Raw genomic sequence first — 24,570 nt, forward strand, 5'->3', positions numbered from 1 at the left:
GGTTAGAGAGATTTGTAGTTAAACAAGTGGATTGTTTTTACCATTTTCTAAGAAAATATTTAAATTTAATTTTATTTCTACAGTTGAGATTTAAGACTTTCTATGATTCCAGTAAAATATTGAATTGTTTTAAATTTTGCAATAATGATAGAAATAAGAACATAAAATATAAAAGCTGCAAGATAATATTGACCTTTAATTTTGTTATTAGAAAATTTTTACTAAATAAATTCGAAAATTTAATGCCCAAACATGAGTTTCAATTTAAAAATGGAATAAATTTTGTCCATTTCTCTATTCAACATTAAAAAATATGTCTGTAGAAATTTAATATTTAAACTAAATTAAGTATGCAATTTTAAATATTAATAAAACAACGTCTCGCTTTTTTTAATGCGCTGGGAAGTATAATAATTTAATTAAATTATTTTGAATAATATCAATATTGAATTACATTTTTATATGATTCTTTAGAAAACAATTTTCATAGTACCGTACTTAGAAATTTCAAATTTTTCACAAAAATTTCTTTGAAATATTCTTCTTTTGAATTTTGAAGTAATATTAAATTCATTTATATAAAATTTGAGAAACATATACATATATGAATATAATTATATGAAATTGTTTTAGTATCTCTCTTTTTCAAATAAACGTTACGGTTTTACTTATTTTATTTAGAGTTACAGAATATGTAGTTTACTTTTAAAGAACTTTTAAAACAAACTATAGCAAAGTAGCAAAAAGTATAACTAATTCAACATAATTTACAATATATAATTCCACTACATAAAGCTTTTAATAAAATGTAAACATCGTCATATATAAAATATTTTTTGGTCAACGAAATTAGATTTTTTGAAAATAAAAATTCATTTTCTATTTATACATCTTTAAATACACAAGAGTAAAACTGTTTTGCTTCTTGCTGAAGCAACGGGTAACACTTTTTATTTATTATCAAAATAATGTGTTTTATCTATTGTAGTACTACATATTACATACATTTTATATAGTGTCAATATAACTTTCCTATATATTAGATATAAATTTAAGAACGAATCTATGACCATAAAAGTAGATATCAGTAAGGACATCTATTCAATAATGTACACCATTTCCTATTGAGAGCAAATAAATTAAATTACATATTTTTTGTTTTTAGTTTTTTTTTTTTTGGGTTTTAGACGAACTGGTTTGAAAACCAGTCTGGATTTTCTGATGCGGTAAAATATTATGCATTCTAACTGAAAAATATGAAATGGAAAAAATTAATACATAATTTTTTTTGTTGTAATAGAAAATTTTGTTAAATATTATACTGCACACGAGGCAATGAACGGTTATCATTATAAATTTCGAATTTAAGAAATTTTAAACACGAAATTCCATTTTTTAACAGTAATTTTTGATAAACAATAAGACTAGTTTAGACTTTGCAAAGCGGTCAAAAATATGTGTTTTAAGAGATTTAAAAAGGACTCGTATATACTAACACAGGCGAACAAGAGCGATTGTTTCACTTTTTGAAATACACTTTGATAAACAGAATAAATAAAATAAACTAAGATATTACAGATAAGCACTTATATGTTAGGACAGGGTTTCCTAAGCGTTCGGGAACTACAGTCCAACTCAGTTGGGGATATCCAGAATTATACTTGGGACGGCGTGGGGAGGCTACAATAAATCAGGAATGACAGCGGAGACTCAGGGGGTTCTCCTACTTCACTCGGTTTCCTTAAAATCTACAAATCTACAAAGTGTATGTATGTACATATTTGATAAGTCCCTTTTGTAATTTGAAATTAACTTCAAAATAATATTGCTAAACTAAATACTATTATCAAGTAAATGAAAAATATATAATTTTTAAAATAGACACATTTGTGTAAATACATATATGTGATATATTACCGACAGGTTGTAATGATTATTCTTTCCCTGCTTGATCTGTTTCAAATTTTCATTGCTTCATTAGTTTTCCCTTAGTTTTTTTTAGACTGCCTAGATATGTTGCATATTGGTAATATTACATTCACCGTCCTAAAATAAGAATTAATAAAATATAATACATTATTATTTGCTTTTCCAATTCTAATAATAAATTTCTAATAAAAAATGTTGTTGTCCAAACGATTCTTATTAAGTAGTTAAAACGAATCACAAATTAATCGTTTAAGAGTTGTCTGCATTTAATTTAAATTGTGCTCAAATCAAGGTTGTACATCGAAATACTTGCAAACTACTAAGGTGTGATGATATTGAAATTATGTAACATAACATAATCTATATAAATTATACAAGTATTAATATAGGCGAATATAAAAAGTTAATGTTTGTAAACTATATGGGCAGTTTCCTTGAAGAAAGCATTTGTACTCTATTATTATGTATAGTTGATACAGCTAATAATTTAAACTTTCACTTTGCGATTTGTTCTTGAAAAAATCTCTTATAGAATATTGTTTTATATGAATTACATACTATGTATTTACAATAGTAGTGCATAATTTTTTTGGTTTTATATATGTTTTAGGAATATATGAATTAAGTATTTTGGGATATTAAATTTTTTCAAAAATAAGGATATATTGTAGGCGGTACATTCGTAAATTATGCAATTATTTTGTTCCTTTTTATTTTTATTATGATATACTGCAATTTTCAAATGATTCAGCAAATTTTATTTTAAAAAAATTATATATGAATAATATTGCATGTAGGCCACTTTTAATGGTCATATTTTATAAAATTTTTATAATTTACATTAAGATTTTTTGCCTGCTTAATCAAATTATTCTATTATCTTAGAACCAGCACGATCATATGTGCAGATAAAATTTGTAAAAGGGTTAAATATCGAACGTTCTGTAATGTTGTGCTCACTTTTTACTTTTTGAGATCGGTATAGTTTACCAAATTAATATAAATGGATAACACTGTAGCAGTTATAAAAATTTTTTTAAAACAACTGGTCGATTTGCACAACTTATTGATGACTTTGTGATTCTCTTGATATTCAAAAGTAAATGAATGTCAGTATCTTATTTAAAAGGTGTTTTAATATAAAATCTTTACCTAACTTTAAAATAAAAACTAATATCATTTTTAGGCAGGTTCAAAATAAAATTTGTGGGTTTGGTATAATAAATCGTTTATATTAAGAAACAATAACTAAAACGTGAATGCCAGATGAAGTAAAAACATAATATTTGCAATTTGCTCTATATGGAAAAATCATCGTTTCTTTTTACAAGTCAAAAATATTTTGAAGAATTGCATTCCTAGTGACGTTTTTATATCATGGGTAACCTCTCAAACTATTTTAAATCAGTTTCAATCAACCACATCATCTACAAAATTGATTTTTGCAAAGTTTTATAAGAGTACAAGTGCTTTTCTCGTTATTTTCATTGTCATCACATTCCATAAGCTAATGCGTACATAACATAGCTAATACAAATATTTCGATGTACATATATAAATATATTTAGCTATTTCGATGAAATAGCTAAAACAATAATTCTATGTATATATGTATTATTACGTAAATTTGTTTTAATTAAATTATTTTATTTAATTTCAATTATGTTCTGTAGTAATTCATGTAAGTATATTGTATACGCATATCCAAATGTATATTTGTGTACAAAGCACATAAGAATTCAATTTAATTAAATATATGTCAATTTAATGAAGTGAATAATGAAACATGAAATCAAACAAAACAAATCAACAAGAATGAAACAAAAATGGAAAAAAACCATCTCAAGAGAAAAATTTTTCAATATTATTAATTTGTTTTAAAATTAAAATATACATGGGTATATATGATACATATATTTAGAATAAAAAATAAATTAAATTAAAATCTTTTAAATGATAATGCCATACAAGTATTAGATGAATAAAATAAACATAAAATTCGATAAATATACCTTAAATCAAACTTTACACATAGATAAGACAGAAGTTTCTATTTTGACTAATGACCTATGTATATTGACTAAATGAACGTTTGCAATTAGAAATGATACAATCTCAGGTTCTGAAGGTAAGTTGTGCAGGTACCCTTGAGGAGCTTGTATAACGATATGAAAAGTATAAAAAAAAGTGTTCGAATTATTTATCTTTGGAGAAAAAAATAAGTAATACGAATTTTCGATATACACCGCTGGCTTTTAATTTAATCTTTAATTTAAAATAATTAATGAAAGAAATCTAACGGATAACTTTAACGGATCAACCTATTTCTTTCAGTTTGTTGCAAGATTCGATGTGTTCGTATTCCATAATACGAGTACTAATAATAAAGTAATATTCCATAATACGAGTACTAATAATAAAGTAATATTCCATAATACTTAATAAAGGTTATAAAACAGAAATCATTAAAATTAAGAAGTTTAATTACAAGTTTGAAGATTTGCTTTTCTTTTTAAATCATTAAGTTATACGTGTTTGCTACAATACTGTTCTTGAAAGAAATAAATTTTTGTTATTTGCTCTAATTAGCACCTTTGAAATATTTTAAATATATCAACTTTTAAATCAAATGACAGTAACATAAGCGATTCTATATTTTAACATTATTACATATTAATTTTGAAGGAGCTCCAATTTAATACCTGAAAAACTACATGTTTCATAAACAGTAAAATATAACCTTAGTGCACCATTAAACATTTATCAATAGTTAAGTATAGCGATAATATTCTATATGCTTTATAACAATCGTTAAATATAAATTTAATATAAGTTTTATTTATATGAAGCGACTAGCAATTACAAATTATTTAGAATTTAAACATTAATATGACTACAAAAGTGTCAAAACACTTAGAAAGAACTTAAATAGTAAATAAACAATGAAAGATCAAATTTTGCATACAAAGTGCTCAGCCATCCAGAAATTAAGAATAAGAATATGTAATCATCATTAGTTTATTGCGTATATGAATTGTTGGAAATATTATATTTTAATACGAGTACTACATTTTATTTTTGATTTTAAGGATAAGATCTGAACAGCATCAAGTGTGGATTGAATACTTCATGTAATTTTCAATTAAAATAATATAGAGAGTGATATGCATTTAACCACAACAGATGAACACCGAAAAATATTTTCAATTTATTTATTGAAAGTTTGCAAAGTAGATTCAACTAGAGATTAAATTTTTATTTTTTTGCAGCAAAAATTTTTTGCTGTTGAAACAAATATTCATCTCTAAATATAAGAACATAGAAAATGTCTAAAGAATCTATTGAAATCTCCTATTTACTCAGTATTTCACTCATTGCTAAAATAAATTTAATTTAATATAAAACAAAGATTTCTTTCAGTGCCCTGATTTATTCATGTGAATAAAGCATAGTTAATGAAAATGGTTATCAAAATCTTAACAATAAATGTAAAGTAAAAGTACGACGATATAATACAAAAAAATTTGTGAGTTGTTTATATAATCTACTATATTTATAAACCGAGAAAATCCTGTAAAACTCTTAATATAAAAACTATAAAATACTTTGTTTTGCCCATCACAACTTCTTGGCTTCTTTGATCCTTTGTGTGATTAATTTGTTAATTTTTGTAGGGTATGGGCATATTGCACCACGCACTGATTGGGGAAAGGTAACAACAATATTCTATGCTATTATTGGAATTCCTTTAATGTTATTATGTCTGTCGAATATTGGAGATGTTATGGCAACTTCGTTCAGGTATTATAAAATTGAATTTTCTTAAAATCCTTGAAATATTTCTTTCCATATAATTTAAGATTCCTATATTGGCGCATATGTTGTTATGCATGTACTCGACGACCAAAACGTCGACGTGCACGTAGCTCTACTAGATTACGTTATAGTCAAAGATACTCAAGATCTCAACCGCCATCGACTGCAATACGCCGTTCAATAAGAGCATCACAACGTTCAGCAGATTCTGGTTTTGTAACATATGATCCACCTGGAGGTCTCTTTCATGCCTATTCTGATCCAGACATCAGACTTTCAAATTATGATGAAATAAATCATCGACATCGAAGATTTAATGATGACGATGATGAAGTTTATCGTCGTGGTGATCGTAGAATGGAACGGGATTATCCAAGAAGTCGTCGTAGTGATCATCATCGAGATTATCGTAATTTTGATTATGGTGATAATGAAGTGGATTATGACGTTGAAAGGCAGCCATCAAATCGAAATTCAAGATATAGTAATAGACAACAGCAACGTGAAAGAATGCGGGATCGACACACTGTTGAAAGAGAACGTAGTCTGTCGAGAGGAGATAGTTTCAACACACCAACTGGTAATAAACGTCCTTTAGGATCTAGAACTATGAGATCTGGTTCTGTTGGTCGAGATGTTTACTCAATGACAGTACCGAGTCCTAAACACAATCGCAGTAAATCACAACCAAATACACCAAAATCCAGGGCAAAATCGGTAGACCCTAGAACAATGCGTTATGATGAAGTTGATGACGAAGTAGCACGAAAAACACCGATATTATGTAACCGTTGGGCGATTGATGAAATGGATCGACGTGAATCACATATATCTACAAGAGTAAATAAGAGGAGAAGTTTTGGGGATGAAAATTGCGAAAGAAGTACAGTTTGTGATGCTGGAGGTGCAAGTGGCAATGGTAATTCACCACGCTATAAATCTGTTCCGCCAAGAAATTTTGGTTCAAATTCAGATCGCACATCTAGTTATCGCAATAATATAGATCGCGATCGTGATGATAGATATGATACACAACCAAGATACGGATCAAAATTAGATGTACCAGAATCATCTGGCTTGCGACGTAATTATGAAGGTGGAAGTCAACGTAGAAAAAATAATGACCGCGACTCATATTATCATAAAACGACACCACGTTCGTCGAGAAGTTCTCGTTATGATGATTACTATGATGATGAATTTGATGAAGATATTGAAATGCAACCAATACGAAGTGCAAGAGACCGTCCCAGAATGTCCCGTAGACCAAGTATGTATTTGATCAAATATTTTTATTTTATGTAATTTTTCGGAAAACTAAATTTTAGATTATAGATATAGAAAGGTTAAAAACTTTGAAAATATTAAATTGTTTTTCAAATACAAATTATTAATAAAAAGTTTTCATTAAGAACTGATATTGTTTATAGACTACTATAAAAAGCTTTAGACATTTCTTATGATTTTCGAGTGTTGTGTTCTTTGCCAAAATACCATAAAGCAGCCGCAAATGTGAATGAAAACTTAATTGCACTAAACTTTTCAATTTAAAGTTTCAAAAACGTAAAATTTTTAAGACAAAAACACTTTTGTTTATTGTGGTTTCCTTTTATATTTAGATTATCTTTCAGTAGTTTTTTAGCAATAAATCAAATTCACCTTGCTGATATTAAAGCTTTTCCACATTTCAATCATAATAAAATTGTCTTTTATCCTAGACAACACTATAGATTGATAGTTAATTTTATAGAATAAATTATTTTGTTTTATTTTATTTGAGGACTCAGACAAAAGCAATCAATAATGTAGAATTCATGAATATTAAAATACTCATAAAACACAGTAGCATTACTCAAATGTTGGGGACTGGCGAGACAATAATGTATATTTTATCTGTGCGTCGCCATTTATAAATATTTTTATTTATAAGTTTTGTCTGAAAAAATAGATTTCTATTCGAATTTTTTCTTTACATATTTTATAAACATTAAATACAATTTAAATTTCTTAGCTGTAACAGCCCAACCATTACCCCCATCACCACGTATAATGTCACCCATGGGTTTCGCAGTTCATCGTCAACAGCAAGCACGTATGAAACCTGTTTATGACGATGATTCATGGAACGATGATGATATTACTGACCCATATGGTGATATGGCGCAAGTTAATAGACCAGTACCAATATGGCTTTGTGTATTTTTGGTTGTAAGCTACATAATAGCCGGAGCTTTTTTATTTGCTTCTTGGGAAAAATGGAGTTTTCTAGACTCAGCATATTTCTGTTTTATAACATTAACAACGATTGGTAAGTTTAAAATTAAAAAAAACGTTATTTGTGCAACCAAGTGTTTAGTAACTTATTAAGTAACCAAGATAACAAGCTAATTTCCGTTTACGATAAATGGTTTTAAATTATTCAAAATCGGGTTTTTTTACCGTTCTCGATTTTTAGATTCGAAAATTATTTCCTTATTTTATCTAGAAATATATGTGCCTTGAAACTGCCCAAGTATTTGAACGTCCCTAGGGATATAAAATGGTGTAATTCCTAACTGAGAAGTTGAAACTCTATTCATTATTTCAACTAACTGGATTTATTTGCCTTTTTAAAAAACACAGGAGAACTTAAAGTTGGTTATTAGAAAATTCGGAAATCTGACTTATATCAGCAATATTACTATTAAAAAATATTTTACGTGAAAAGTTTACTTAAAAGAAAGATATTGTAATGGATTTTCCATTTTAAGGATATGTAGTAAAAACCTAAACTAGTCAGAAATTTAGTATATGAGTAGAATTATATTAAATTATTCATTGTGAGTTGTTGATTAATAAGTATTTATTTTACACTTGATAGTATCAATGTGTTGGCGAATGCATTGCATTAATTTGTTACATGAATGGGACTGATTGTAATTTCATTGCGTTGAAAAATTTGGTTTAGAAATTTTAGATTTTACTTTATACTTTGTTAACTTTGAAAATATATTTTTGTACAAATTTTTAAGATTGTCTTGTTATGTAGAATAGTGAATCATTTTAGTAGGAAGTATTTTTGATTTCAAAAATCTTATTATGTTCCTTTCTGTCATATTGGTAGTGAATCTTCAATAAATTAAATGTTAAGTGGAGTTACACTGTATTTTTGATTGAAAGGGTTTATTTACCTAAAAAAGAAAAAAAAATATTTCAGTTAAGAATACTTTTCAAATCGTAATAAAATTTTAAAATTTTATTGGTAGGAAATAGATTAAAACAGCAGTAGAAATTTTTATATATAAAGAATGCACGTGTGTGATGAATGATAGTTCTTTAAATGAAAAAAAATATAGCAACATACTTCATTGAAGTATAAAAGAATTTCCACAGGTTTCTATTGTTCAATATGTTTCTAATCGTGGTAACATAGGAAGCGTTAAAATATTAGCAATTATCTTTAAAACTGCAATGGCCTTCTATTTCAATTGAATATCTTTTACCATATCATGCTGTAGATTTTAAATAGAATTTTCATATGGGCCTTCAGTACTAAATTTGTCGAATTTTTAATTTTCATTATTACTATAGGTATTCTGTTTCAAATTTTGACCAACTACTTATCAACACACATATATTATACAACTGGAAAATTACATCCAAATTCCTCTTATATTATAAAAGTTTTCTATATAAATCTTTTTTTCAATTTCCACCTTACTTTATTTTATTACTAAGCTTTAATTTTTTTTATTTATCTTTTTATATTTTAATTTAATTACAACAACAACTGCGGTTATAACGGTGTGCACATTACATTGCTATATGATTTTCTTTTCTGTGCTTCAATTTAAATACAAAAGGATTTGGTGATTTTGTTCCAGCTCAAGGTGTCAAAGAAAGCTCTAAGGAATCGATTGCTTTATGTTCACTATATTTATTATTTGGTATTGCACTGTTAGCAATGAGTTTTAATTTAGTACAAGAAGAAGTTATTGCTAATGTTAAAGAAATTGCAAGACGATTAGGTATTCTTAAAGAACAAGAACCAATCGATGAGTAAAAATGAAAAAAGAAAAAAAAACAAAAACCAAGCCAAATTTATACTTTATACACAATAAAATTTATTCGTTTTTTTGAAGAAATGAAAGTAAAAAACGATTGAATGAAGGTACATAACATCACTAGCAGTAATAACAGTACATAAAAACATTAAATTTTACATATAAAAATGAAAAGGATGTTCAAGTAATAAAAAATAAAATTTTGTAAAACAAAACATCGCGATATGCAAATATATGAAAGTATGAAAATGGTATTGTTGGGAATAATGATAACAATGAGAAAGAAAGAACAAGAAAATTTTAATAATTCAATTATAAAGTTATGTATAGATTTTATGTTCCAGGAAATTCACTCCTTTAAGGATATTTTTATGTAAATGTTAAGATAAAAATTTTTTTTAATGGAAATTCAGTTTTGTTTTTGTTTTGTTTTTGAGTTTTACTTTATATAAGAAACAAAAAAAATTAAGAAATTTTAAAAACTCAATTTAAATTAATAAATAATTTTTTTTCACTTTCCAATTGAAATTTTACTTCTTCTAATTACATATACATAATTTGTGGAAATTAAATTTATTGGTAATTATGGATTCATTGTGTTTACATAATTATGGTAAGATTTGTTGGTATTATGACTTCTAAATATTGAAAAACAAGTTTGACAAGGTCATTTATTATTAAAGGTGAAAGAGCATTCAAAAAAGTTTGTGTATAAGTTGTTAGACGTTAAATACACGTATTACAAATTATTACTAATGGATTTTTTTTAAAATATAGCATATAATCATCTATTTTTCGTACCTTTGTATATTTATTTTAAATGTGACTGATGTCTTTGATCGTTATCCGAAATAACCTTGAAAGATTGTTAAAAAGGGGGTGAACCGTTATTTTTCTTGCACATTACTTTTAATGAATTGATAAAGATTATTATAAGATTTTTCAGACATTTGTTTATGGGTTTGCGTGTAATGATTAATTGTAATTTATTCACAATTCTGTTTTTACTCAATATAGATTATAATATTTAAAATTATCATTAGTTTTTTACAAAAAATGTAATATACAACAAAAATATGATAACGAATACAGTAATTAAAAAATCTCATTAAGTTTTTCACGTGGACAGGAGAGAAACCATGGTAAGTTATTATATATTTGACAAGTTTTTAATATATTGTATTTGATTTGTCGATATTGATTCGTTGAGTAGATTTATATATGAAATAACAAGTGGTTTCCTCTAAATTTCAGTGTGATAAAAAATTCAATAACTTATGATTAATATTTGGAGTAGCAATCATTTGTTTTCTTTATAATCATTAAATATTTATAAAATTAAATATTTATAATATGGCTAATATTCTTTTAATATGACTAATATATGGTGTTATAATATAATATAGGATGAAAAGAATAATAAACTAAGTGATTCTAATGACCAGGTCACGAAAAGAACAAACATGCAAGTGGAAAAGAACCAAAACAAAAAAAAACAAAAAAATTAAAAGACAATTTCGTTAAACTGGGAATTGAAATGACAAGTAAAATTTTTTCTTTAGTCTTTTTTTAATTTTTTTTATTTATTCTTAGCGTTTCATTAAACCAAAAACGTTTGCTTTTTTTTTGCCTTTTTGGTTTTTAATAGGTCAATGTACGATGAACAGAGTATTTGTCGTCGACTTATTTGATGTGTCATTGCAAACATATATTTTGTGTCAACAATAAAATGGAAAATCCTCGATGTTACTATGCTAAAATTTGTCTGTTAAAGTTAATGCTAAAAGAAGATTAAAAATGGGGGGCGACGTAATTAAGAATTTTGCCAGATCTCTGGAGTTGATGTGAAAAATTTTCTATTTCTTCTGTAGAATAATTTTATTTCAATGTTCTTATTAACTTTTTCTTTTCCGTTTTTTGTGTTCAGATTTTGTTTTGTTTTGGTAAAGTGAATGACATTGTGAAAATGGTATTTCGTATGTTATATATCCAAAATAATTGTTCCTATATTTGCTATCTAAATGGGTATTAAAATTTAAAATAATATCAATTTATAACCAAATTTTTCATAATAATGAATAATACATATTTAAGGTGAATGAGGAATTATCATTCCTCACAAGTAAGTTTACGGTTATACATCTTTTTATAAATCGATTTCACGTAATTACACGCAATTTTATACTTAACACTTGGATACTTTTACTAGTTTAATAGAATAAGTTTTCAATTTTAATTGGAATTCGTGTCACTTGTAATTACTTTCCATTTTTTTAACTTTTTATGTCATTAAATTTGAAAGAAATGCAGCACAAACTTTTTAATTATTGAAACACGGAGCTTTATTGATTACAATGAATCTATTCAAAAAAAAAAATGATCAAAGTTCAAATCAAAAGTCTACCTATTAAAAAACTGAAATAGCTAATGTCGTGAATTGTACTTTTAAAATGACAAGAGTTCTCAAATCTAATTGTACAAAGTGTTGGCACTTATTGCCACTCTACTACATTTTAATATAAAATTGATAGACAATAATATTTTGCGTCTAAAGAAAATTGTTTGAAATATATTGTCGTCATACTGAATACATTCAAAGTTTGATAGTTCTATTTATATTCCTACATAAATGTTTTATTATATTCTATTTATTTCATAGTTCAAATTTCCGGGAATTGTAAATTAGATTTGCTTTTATTTAAAAGTTTATAACGGGAGTCTTCCTGACCAACTTCGAATACTTTTATTTTTTTTTTTCACATTTCTTGTTTTGTATTTTTTTTCTTATCACGATTTATGATATTGTCCAAAGGGAATATTCTTTAACTATATGAACTTTGATGTCAAGATGGGCAAGAATAAAAAAAAAAAAAAATAACAAATAAATAAAAATTTAAAAGAAAAATGAGAAATTGTGGTGATGACGATAACACCAAAGTTTTATACCTCAAAAACAAAAAGAAAAAAACTGTCCATAAACAAAAAAAAAACGAAAATTTTGTATAACTGGACACAAACACACACACCTTGGGTATACTTATAAAATAACTATGTGTAAAGGATCAGATGAGGGAAAAGTTTTTCTTTAAATGGTCGTCAATCATCTTGAAATTTAATTATGATAAAATTATGATTTTTTTTTCTTTTTATTTTTACATACAAGAAAAAGTTTTCTTGTTAAACTCCTAAGAATAACCATAGTGGGAGTTTTTCTCCAGCAAATGACAACTTCGTTATTATTTTTGTTAGCTACCCCCTGATCTTTGTTATCACTAAACAAAATGTAAGTACATACATATACACAAAAGTTTTGTCAAATAAATTTCTTGACCACGTCAAAAGTTAAAAAAAAAAGTGTAAAAATCTTTTAAGGTGGAAGTAATTAAGTCATTCAACTTTTTGCATTTAATATCAAAAACCACAGTTAATAAATTGGTGACATTTACAATAAAAAATAAAATAAGATTTTTGTAAATACTGATTGAGTTTTGTAATTTGTATTTTATCTGAGAGATTTAAGTACAGAAGGTTCGGTTTGATATTTGGTTCACAAAGTATTGAAACTCGAAAACTTAAATTATTAATTAAAATAAAAAAAACACCGGAAACTAGACAATTACATATTTATTTTCAAAAAAGTTGCAATTTTACTACAATAATTTCAACTTATTCTTGATATTAATGAACATTTAATAAAAGTACGCCGTTGTTCTTCTAATTTAATGTATATTGTTTTTAATATGAAAATCGAAAGGGTAATACTAAAAGGATTTGTGAATTTTTGAGAGATCCTTGCATATATGTTATCTTTTTGTTTTGAACTCAACTTTTCAAGTAAAAGATAAAGTAAAGTAATCTAATCATTAACTTATTTTCTTTAAAATTTTTTATGTTTATAAATTACAAAAAGTTTCAATTAAATATTTTTTTTGAGTAAATTTAAATTTAGTTTTAACTGCAACCTGCCGATTTTTTATATAATTAATTAGATTTTAACTTTAATTGTAGATATTTTAAAGAATATTCTTTTTTAATATTAAAAATTCATATTGGAATTTTTCTATTTTCTTTTTTGTAATTTTTTCTTATAAAAAAGAAAAAGTTTTTAGTTTTATTATTGTTCACACATTGTTCTTTCTAAGTTTTTATTTTCCCTAGAAAATAAGGGAGAAATAAAACTTTTTAAATTAATGTTATTTTCTTTTATGTAATTTCTTATACAAAACGTTATGTAAAACGTACAAATATTTTATGTACTGAGATCATACTTATGTATGTTACGTATGGGTACGTGAATGTATCTATGTTAGCATCTCATTTTTGTCAAATAACGTGAATGTTAGCATTTCATCTCTGCCAATACAATATAAAACAATTACAAAAAATAAAATATACAACTTTCTTTTTAATATTCTATGTAAAATTAAAAATGTTCGTGATTGCATATATTGTAAATATAAAAACAAAAAAATTACTGAGTATAAGTATGTGAAAAAACTTTGTTCAAAACTTTAAAGGCAATTTGCAGCTACCTAAATTAGAGATAGAACTGTATGAAATTCAGTATTTACATTTCATCGATAAGCATTCGGTTCTTGTACGAATAATAATTTGGGAAAATTATAACGAAACTAAAAAGAAAGTGAAAAAATAAAATTGTTTAAACTAAATTTTTAAAATAAATCTTATTACTGATTTAATATCTTACAAAGCGACTGTTCGTTTTAATAAAAGGTAAAGTGTTAGTTTTTAATAAAACTCCTTTCATTTCTTTTGAAATTTTCATTTATATCTAAAAGTACCCATGTAAGTTAATTCATTTTTCTGAATGTAACAATATAGTGAGTTAAATGTCCAAAAATATTTTTTTAGTAAAATTCATTTATACATACTTATGAATGTATGTATGCTTAGATGCATGTACATATGTCAAACGCATTAAAAAAATATTGATGTTTTTTGAGTTGTTAATGCTTTATGCAAAAATTTTTTAACAAAACTTTTTAAATTTAATTTCATTTCTATATATAAAAATTTTCATACCATAAAAACATATCATACCAATAAAGCATTTAAAGTATTCATATAATGCTACATAAATGCACATATTTTTTTTATATTGGCATATTGTGCAAAGTACATATGTCATTGTATGCGAAACATTATTATGTTAAATAATTTGATACAATAGCTAAAAATTTTAATATACTTCCAAAATTTAAATTAATTACGCTTAGAATATAAGAATTTTTCTTAGAATATAAAAAGAAAATGTTCTGCTCTTGTTGGTGCTGTAGGAGAAAACAAAATATCTAATATGAGTTACTTTGTCGTTAAGTTTACTGCCAAAATTTTGTTACAGCAAAAACAGAATATCTACTTTTTCTAATATCTCTCTAAAATCTAAAAGAACAAAAACTTTTAAAAGAAACAAAAATAACCAAAGAAAATTCTAATTAAAAAGTTTTCCGTCGAGGTTGCAGATTTTTTCTATTTTATACTGTAAAACAATTTTTCTTGTAAACATTGTGTGCACACACTTTCTAAATAAACTATTCGTACGTTCTATATATGAACTCTATATAGTAACACATTCATATGCGAATATTTGAAATTATATCATCATAAGCATCGTATGTACAGCATTCAATCTTTCGCCACTTAAACATTTTTTTTATAATTTAATTTTTTTTCGCATGTTACTGCGTCACAAATAACGTCATTAATATCTAAAACAAAAAAAATTCTAAAGTGTTTTTTTGTATATAGAAAATTTAAATATTTTTATTTTTAAATTTTTAAACAAAAAAAAAACTTTTTTAAACAAAAGATGAAAAAAAAAAATACGTGTGGCATATTGGCGTTCCATAAACTATCAAAATTTTTAATTATTTTTAATTGTATATGAGAAAGTTGTATTGTAAAAGAGTATGTATTTACTTTTTAAATACGTTTATAATACCGTTACAAAGTAAACCAGAAAAGCAAATAAGTTCCTTTTGTCTTTGACAGTTTTGAGTACGTATTGCTTGATAATTTAAAACTCTGATATAGGAGAAACACAATGAGTTCTTTGGTCAATTGAAACATTAGAAGGCAACTAAAATTTGGCAGCGTCTTTTCTTAATAGATTATCAGTTTAAGCAGAAGATTTCTAACCTGAGAGAAACAATTCTGGTCAACGCATCAGATGGCTATTTTTGCACCGCAAGAAAAATAATGCTCAAGAGTCCTATGCAGTTTTTTAAATCTCCGAACATAGCCTCATCGGCGATCTGTTTATTATGCCGATGATTTTTTTTTCGATCGAAGATCGATCTTTTTTTGTTTTTATAAGTGGTGCACGGGTATGTACTAACAGATTGAAGGTGTAGAAACAAAACCTTAAAATTACGCTCCCACGCCGTGTTCATTTATAAAAACTGTGTTTATAAAAAAAATTATTGTGATTTTCAAGATATATTTTATCTTATGATCTGATATGTATAAGCATATTATATTACTTGATTTTTCATTCTAATTTTCCCACTCACATTCGTTTAAAAATATTTGTTTGTTCGACTTCCAAAAATTTCACTTTTATTTCCATTTTATTATTACTAAGTAATTATTTTTAAACATTTTAGTTAAAATGCGCTTAACACAATGTATTACATAAAAGCAAATTTAAAATTCCAAAAAATCGATAAACCTCAATCCAACATTAATATTAATTTCGACTATTTCAATTTTCAATTTCTATTTTTATCGAAGAAAAAACAAATTGCCAAACAAAAAGTATTCTAATTACATATGTTCATATATGCAAACCTATAGTTTTAAAAAATTAAATTTTTCACAAAAATTACTACTTGACATTATAGTTGGTTTCTAGTACGTGTCATGACTAGTATGACCTGATGTAAATCTGAACACACAACTATCAAATTAAATTACTATTTAAAACTTTCAAGCTTGGAGAATCTTAAATACATTATATAACATATTAAGTCAAAAAATACTATTTCTAAAATTTTTGTATACATTAAGTTTTTGTTTAGAATTTTAAAATTTATTCATTTTGTCATAATCATATTATATGCTTTTTGGCCCATTAAATAACATTGTCAATAACATTCACAAAAAGTCAATTCACCTCACTTATTCATTATTCCATCGAGATCTTCATCGCTCAAATATAGACACATAAGTTAAGCACATGCTGAGTAAAAAATTTTTTGATTTTTTTTTTTCAATTTTTTTCAAAGAACATGCTGAGCTTATTTTATCTGGCATGAATTGGATCCGAAAAAAGATTTTCCCTTATTTTTTGTTTTTTATTTATAAATACATACATACATATGTACGTACATATTTTTAAATCTAATAAATATTTATATAAAACGATGATAATATAAATAAAATGTGTGTAAAGTAAGAACTGACATATCACATGTAAAGTAATGCTTATTCAGCAAAATAAAATTGTGACATAAAACATTCACATCTTCAATTTAAAATTTTAATGACACACAAACGTTTCTAACTATAAGAACATGACATTGGCAAAGCCAAAACTGGTTTCAAACTAGCTGACTTTTTCTGAATATTAATCGCTTTTGAGGTAAGACAAGCAGAATTTTAATATGAACTCGGATTTCTATAACATGCATATGGTCGATTCTAATTCAAACCAAAGTGTATATGCAACTAACAAGAGTTCACCTCACCTATTCATTATTCCATCGAGACTGTTATAAACCTAAAAGACTTTTATAAAATTACATTATTAACCAAACAGTTCAAATAATTAACTCACCCAAAATTTTATTTAGAAGAAAAGATTTAGAAAATGCATTTACTTTGAACCAATAAAATCAAAAATTTTCTTTAAATTGTAACCTAAATGCGGAAGTTCTATTTTTTTTTATATATATTTTTCAATCGAATTTCAATAAAATTTATTAAGTACAATTTGAAAACTGTTAAGTTTTTATGAGTTTTGAATGATTAAATAAAATTTTATTTATAAATTAAACAAATTTCTAATTTCCCATGCCGTAATATTTAGTTTTCTTTTTACACTTTGAAATCTTTATATGTACATAATTTATGAGTGTAGTTAAATTTTTTTTTTTTTTTATAAATTTTACAAAATTTCAAATAAAATTTGAACAATTCTAATATAGAAAAAATAATTAATAAATATTAATTCAAATAAAATTTTCAAAAGAATTGTAAATTAAAAAATAAATCAGAACATTTTTATGAACTTTTAAAAGTTGTAATTAATAATCAAAATTTTTCTAATAAATATTTAAAATGTTTGTGCTTTCAAAGATTCATTAATTTTAATTTTATAAAAGATCTTCTCTCTTCATAGTTAAATAATGGTTTATTTTGAAAGTTTTACAAACAAAAATAAAATTAATTGGTTTTTAAAAATTTTTATTTTATATTTCGCCTAAAAATTTCTTTTAATTTTTTTTTATTTTGGAAAAAACTAAAGTTTCCGAAAATAAAATTTTAAATAATAAAAGCGTAAATAAAAAAATTTGGTATGAAAATACTTTTTAAATTAAATTCACATAAGGTATGTAATTTTGGATGGCACATGTGTTAAAATTTTAATTATTTTACAAAAAAAAATTGATTTGTTAAATTGGAATCGGACTTAGCAAATGCTCATATCTAGACAAAACATTTAGTCTACAAAATTATGATCAGCAAAATTATAGCATATAGTTTATATTTACTTCTACATTATAATGCTTTTATTTATATAAATCAATGATTTAAGTGTTAAAAATTTTTTTTATTGGTGTGAAAAGAAAACATCCTTTTATTCGGAATAAAATACTCTATTGAAGGCTGATTGAGAAGAAAATCAGCTTTGATAAAGTGCGTATGTAGCGCACGAAATATATTAGCGAAAAATAAAAAAAAAAAAAAAAAGTATTTTATTCCGAATAAAAGGAAGTTTTCTTTTCACACCAATAAAAAAAATTATATTTCGGAAAAATTATCAACCATTGAAAAAAAAAATTTTTTTTTGTTAAAAATTTATTAAAACTGAAAAAATCAAGATGAATTGGCTAAATTTAAAAAGATTTTGATAGTTATCATTTGAAATAAAATAAAATACGGGTGCCTAAGCATAATCATCGTTGCTCTAAACTCTGTAATACGAATCTTGTACTTAAACTAAGTGAAAATTTTTTAGTGAAATTTCAAAACGCAATAATAAATAACTTTTTTATAATACTTTTAAAATTTTTTTTAAAGCTTTGTAACTTTTATACCATTAAATTTTCACAAACTTCTAATAAAATCTAATGTCACGTCCACGAGTTAAATTAAAACTCAACTTAAAAACTCATTTTGTCACTCTATAAACAATTTACACAAGTTTCCAATATATTTACAACACTTATACATTCGCTCACATCTAATTTACTGTAATTTCCTTAACCATAAACTTTTTTTTTGTTTCTTTGCTTTTTATATTGTTGCTTTATCCTTCCTCGTAATAAGAAAATTGCATATGCTTCCTATAAAAGTAACATAATAAAACAGCAAAAATAAATACAAGTAAAGAAGGAGAAAATCTTAATACAAAATCCTGACATCTAAAATGTGGTAAAGATCAAAATACAAAAAAACACAAGCAAAGAGAGAGGCAACGAAAGCGTAAATCAACTGAGGGATAATAAACCAGAGCAAGATATTCAATTTTAATAGCTTAAACTCAATATTCTGGTTTCCAAAAAGTAAACACTAGGTTCTTCTGAAAACGCAGTATGCGTACGCATTTCTAACTTAAAACTAAAAAAACTTTTTCGCATTGATTGACAACTGCAAAAAATTGTCATTTGTTTTGTCGTAGTAAAAAAGTTCTTGCAAATCTTTATCTAAGTCATATTTGAAAATGCAGTTCTACCAATAGTACAAAATTGAAGTTGTTATTTTTTAGACATAAAAAATGGATTTAAGGAAAAAATTAATTAAAAATTATAAATTCGAATATCTTACAGAAGCAAATCGAGACAAGAGTTTAAACTTACGCTAATAAATCTTCTATATCATCATCGTCCATCTTGCTTAATATTCAATTTAAGTTAGCGCAGTTAGAAAATTAAAAATGCGATGTTGCGTGAAGTTTCTGAAATATCTTAATTGCAGTTGTAGTTTTCAAAATGGCTGCTACTGCAGTTCTGAATTTTTAAAAACACTGCTTTGTAGTTGAAGCAGTTCTTATTAAACAAATGTGCTGCAATTTAGTACTAAGTTAGAACTGCATTTTCAGAAAGACCTATTCAAAGGTTTCCTCTGCAGTACACGATTTTTAAATGAATATTAAATTCTTATGTGTATTTTGGATGCCTTGGCTTAACACTCTTACAAAAGCACTTAGAAGATGGTAGGTACCAATAATCATAAAAAAAAATATTCAAATGCAACAAATAGAGAAAACAGAGACAATTCTCAATTTTACGATTATTTCAAGAAAACTCTCTTGAAAAAAAGAGTTTTTTTCAAGTTTTTTTTTCATTAGAATGTTAAAACATGAGGAGTTTCTGATGATTCATTCATGCTACAGTATGTAGAGTTGATGTGCAGAAGCGCGAAGCTATTGGTTCGAATCTATTCCGGGTCTATGTGTTCTCTAATTGTATGAAGAAATTAGCCTTGGTTAAATAAGAGAGTAAATGATACAATAATTATTAATATTTTAATCTTCAAAATGCATAAATATAGCGTTTGGATGTAATTGATGGTTTTAATTCTATTTGAAATCGAAAATTTGTTAATTTACAATCATCGAAAAAAATTTTAAATGAAGATTTTTTCCCTTCTCAAGTATCAACCTTTATGTACTTAGTCTCTTAATATACTTTAACAGGGTACATGAAGGTATTTTTTAAAACAAATTGTACTTCACAAGAGCAAAAAAATATTGTGTAAGTTTATTTAAAAAAATAAAAAAAAAATATCTTTTTCCTTTTTGGTTTTTTTGCTACGGTTGGTGGGTGTATCCATATTCTACGGAAAAGAATTATAAAATTATTATCCTTAGAGCAATACACGTGCGTTTGAAATTTATTGTTTTTCTTACAACAACTTTTCAAGATAACAGTAAAAAAAAATCTAAAGGAAAATGGCTTTATCTGTGTGAATTCAGAATTAAACTTTATTTCTATTATAAATGATCTTGAATATTCAAAGTTAAAAAACAAAAGGACGATTTAATCAGCAATCAACAAGACTTTGAATCTTTTACACAACAATTATTAAAAAACCAAACAATTTCGGAAGAAATTATTGATACAATTAATATTGTTAACCATTTTCATTCTTGTTATTGTTGTATGTAATGTGTCCTTCATGTTTTAAAGCAATTCTAAAGACATTTATATAGCATTTTTGGTAAATTCAGGTGCTTTTTCAAGTTTTCATTAATTTCAAATTGATTTTGCATACATGCATATGCCTTCCTATTCTTCTTTTCTGAAAATTTTAAATTGCAAAAGAGTACGATTTTAGAAAGTGCTTGATATATTTTATTCTTAGTAGAATGGTGTACAATACATACATATTTATTGATGTACTTAAAATCTTATTAAAATATTTTCAAATGTAAAATCAGTGCAATGTCTTTTATTTGTGCAATTTAACTTATTTTTGAAATTGCAAAAAAAAAAAATTTAGCAATTTTTTGTGAATTCTGTAAATTTTCTATTATTGTATAATAAAATGTTTAGAAATTTTCAATAATTCAATATTGAAAATCGAAATTTATTACTTGAAAAAGAAAAATATTTTTGTCTCAATTTTCTCGTCATCTTTAAAAATCTGGGGTCATGCATTTATTTTTAAAGTTAATTAGATATTGGAACATTTTTTATTTTATAAGGTCCTTTTCTTTATACGAAAAATATTATAAAAAATTTTAACCTGTCGTACGAATTGTTGACAATAAAATAATGAACTTTTATGAGTTTATTCACCACAATACTAACTTTCGCATTCTAACTTTCAATCAACTTTACAGATTCTTATTTACTATTCTCTCCTGTTCTTAAATATTGGCAATTCAGTTATCAGAACTTTCTGAGAGATCTAAAAAATAGAAAAAATTTGTTATAATTTCAATTAATTAGTAATTTTATATAAAATTTTCTACATAGCACGGGAAAATTTATTGTATATAAATGCATCCTTGTCGATGATGAAAAAGTAAATGATATTTACCAACACTTTAAAATGTTTGTGTTTTTGTATGTAAATCATAAAATTTACTTTTTCATATATTTTACACCATTTATTTATTTATAGCAATAATACGATAGTTCCAAATATTTTCATATTTTATCGAAAATTATTCAATTTAGCTTTTTCAATAAAAATGTGAACTAATAAAAAAAAACTTAAGTAAATTTAACATATGGTGTGTTTTCGTTTTTATTTATCTTTTCTATACATAAGTTAAAATGCAAGTTGAAAAAAACATTCTGAAATCAAATATTTTTCTTCTTTCTTTCGAATTTGTTATCGACCCTAACCTTCAAATATATTTGACTTCATTCACATATTTTTATTGGGATAAGATCACAGTAAGTGAGGAACATTGAAAAATAAATAAGTGAAATTCATGTGATTCGGAAGTAAAAACAAAAAAAAAACAAATGTCAAATAAAACCTGAATCTGAAAATAATACTCAGTAGTTAACATAAAAGATTTTCAACTCTTTCCTCAATTTTTTTCAGCTTTTATTCTTTATTTTTTATTTTGTTTTTCCTGGCCGTTTAATTTTGGATTTCGTTTCGCATATTCAGGAATAAACGAAAATTTTGGATTTTGTCAATAATTCAATAAAAAAAGGAATGGAAAAAAAAATCAAGTAAAATATTAGAAAATTAATGAAAGAAAAGCAACACAGAATCAAAGACTAAAAATTTTGTTGTAAAACATGACGTTACAGATATAAGGATAACAGAAAAATTATCGTCATTCGCATGATGTTGAATATGTACATATGTGATCAATGAATTGTTCCTCTCATTTTTACTAAATGGAATTCATCAAAAGAAGTTCATAGTATTTTTGTAAAATATCTTAGTATTGTAAATTTGCAAATATTTTACACTTGTGATGTTATAAATTAGTTTTTAGATTTAATAACGTTTAATTCGCAATTCTTTCGAACAAAAATTCTTATTAAATATTTTATAACGTTTGGAAAAATTACATTGTAAAGTTCGTAACCTGTAAATTTGCACCAACACCGGCAGAATATGAGCAATGAATATTACGTACACCTATGGTGCGTTTGAACTTTTTTTCAAGCTAATAAATGTTAACTAAAGTTTTCGAAATGAGTATGCTTTGAAAATTAATCCAATCGTTTTAATTGAAATTAACTCACTTGATTTATTATTTAATTTAAGTTTATGTTTAATGAACGACAAGTGCAATTTGATTTTAAATATATTTCTGTAAATCATAGAATTTAAATTAATTCTTAAGTGATTGAAAAAATTTAATTTTAAAATCACAAAATTATTCAAAATGCATTTTTAAAAATAATTTGTTCTTTTTAAATTAAACAAATTTCAAATGAAACAAAATTCGAGCAATGATTTCTCATGAAGAAATTGTGAAACTTTTACAAGGAATAAGAAAATATAAAAATCGTTTATAATATTTAAAATCTTAAATATAATAACAAATTGAGTAGTAAGTATTTGGTGAGGTTGTCAAATAATAACTGAGGTTGAAATTAATAACGTTGAGTAGCTAAAGCAATGTACAGCCTAGATCCCATTTACGAACAACACTACCCACTCATTCTATCATCAGTTGTAACTCATATGCAAATTCCCCGACCCACTCTGTCACAAATTTGGATTCATCAGTGTAAAAACAGACAAATTCGTCATTGTCCTCTTCTTCCCGCCAGGCTCTTCAAATACTTCTTGATGGAATCATAGATTGGTATGGATGCTTTTAATGAAGAATAAAATATTATATTAACTTACATTACATTAACACCTTAGACTTCATGTTTAATAAATAAAAAAATAAAAGGAACAACATTTCTTTGCCCTTGATTTTTTTAGTTATAATAGCTAATAAAAATATTTTTAAGAAATATTTAATATTATTTTCTAAATTTCGAATTTGCAATATTTCCATATAGATTGTATGCAAATATTTGTTTGTATCTTATAGTTGAACTACTGTTATCTAAGATATTTTCGTTTATTTTAGCTTCTTTTGGAGGACGCCTAAAAATGATGACGTCTAAAATGACGATTCTGTTTGATACAAGAGACAAAAATAATGATGCCAAATATCTAAAATAATATTAAATATTTTATATTTTGGTAATGAATACGCACCCGTACAGATTGTTTATATAATTTCGTATGTATTTTATGTATTACGTATGATATAGCCACTTGTAAAAATTTTCAATATATTGTACATATTTATTTTTGTTTAAAAGAATTAATTTCAATTTTCCCAATTTATTTTAATTAATTTTGTTATTAAGCGTATTTTATTTCTTCGACATTGGTTTTTGTTTCAGGAAAATTTCAATATACATATATTGAATATATTTATAGTTCATTTTTAAAATTAGAATGTTAAAAATTAAAATTAATTAGAATAAATGTTAGCAGATACATTTATGTTTAAAATGCATTGTATGAATGTTGTTGATTTCTGTTTTACAAATTCATTTAGTTATAAATATTTAAAACAAGAATGTTACAATATTAAAATAAAATCAACATC

At 25.0% G+C, this 24,570-nt stretch overlaps 2 protein-coding genes across 5 annotated transcripts in view; one reads left to right on the forward strand and one right to left on the reverse strand.

Annotated features, from left to right (window-relative positions):
* The window catches only part of LOC129607616 (uncharacterized), a 52,196-nt gene extending 42,062 nt beyond the window's left edge, over nucleotides 1-10,134 (forward strand). For all 4 annotated transcript variants that reach the window (XM_055518703.1, XM_055518704.1, XM_055518705.1 and 1 more), the window contains 4 exons: nucleotides 5,604-5,730; nucleotides 5,790-7,015; nucleotides 7,757-8,053; nucleotides 9,588-10,134. In XM_055518703.1, coding sequence (XP_055374678.1) covers nucleotides 5,604-5,730; nucleotides 5,790-7,015; nucleotides 7,757-8,053; nucleotides 9,588-9,787 — 1,850 coding nt within the window. In that variant the 3' untranslated portion in view covers nucleotides 9,788-10,134. The remainder of the gene's footprint in view (nucleotides 1-5,603; nucleotides 5,731-5,789; nucleotides 7,016-7,756; nucleotides 8,054-9,587) is intronic.
* LOC129607618 (spidroin-2-like) overlaps nucleotides 1-24,570 on the reverse strand; it is a 57,159-nt gene that overhangs the window by 26,680 nt on the left and 5,909 nt on the right. Inside the window, exon 2 of the transcript XR_008696823.1 lies at nucleotides 1,918-2,046. The gene's annotated coding sequence lies outside the window, so the exon portion shown is untranslated. The remainder of the gene's footprint in view (nucleotides 1-1,917; nucleotides 2,047-24,570) is intronic.

The sequence above is a fragment of the Condylostylus longicornis genome, unplaced genomic scaffold, assembly GCF_029603195.1.
Source record: "Condylostylus longicornis isolate FDR11 unplaced genomic scaffold, ASM2960319v2 ptg000028l, whole genome shotgun sequence".
Taxonomy (NCBI): Eukaryota; Metazoa; Arthropoda; class Insecta; order Diptera; family Dolichopodidae; genus Condylostylus; species Condylostylus longicornis.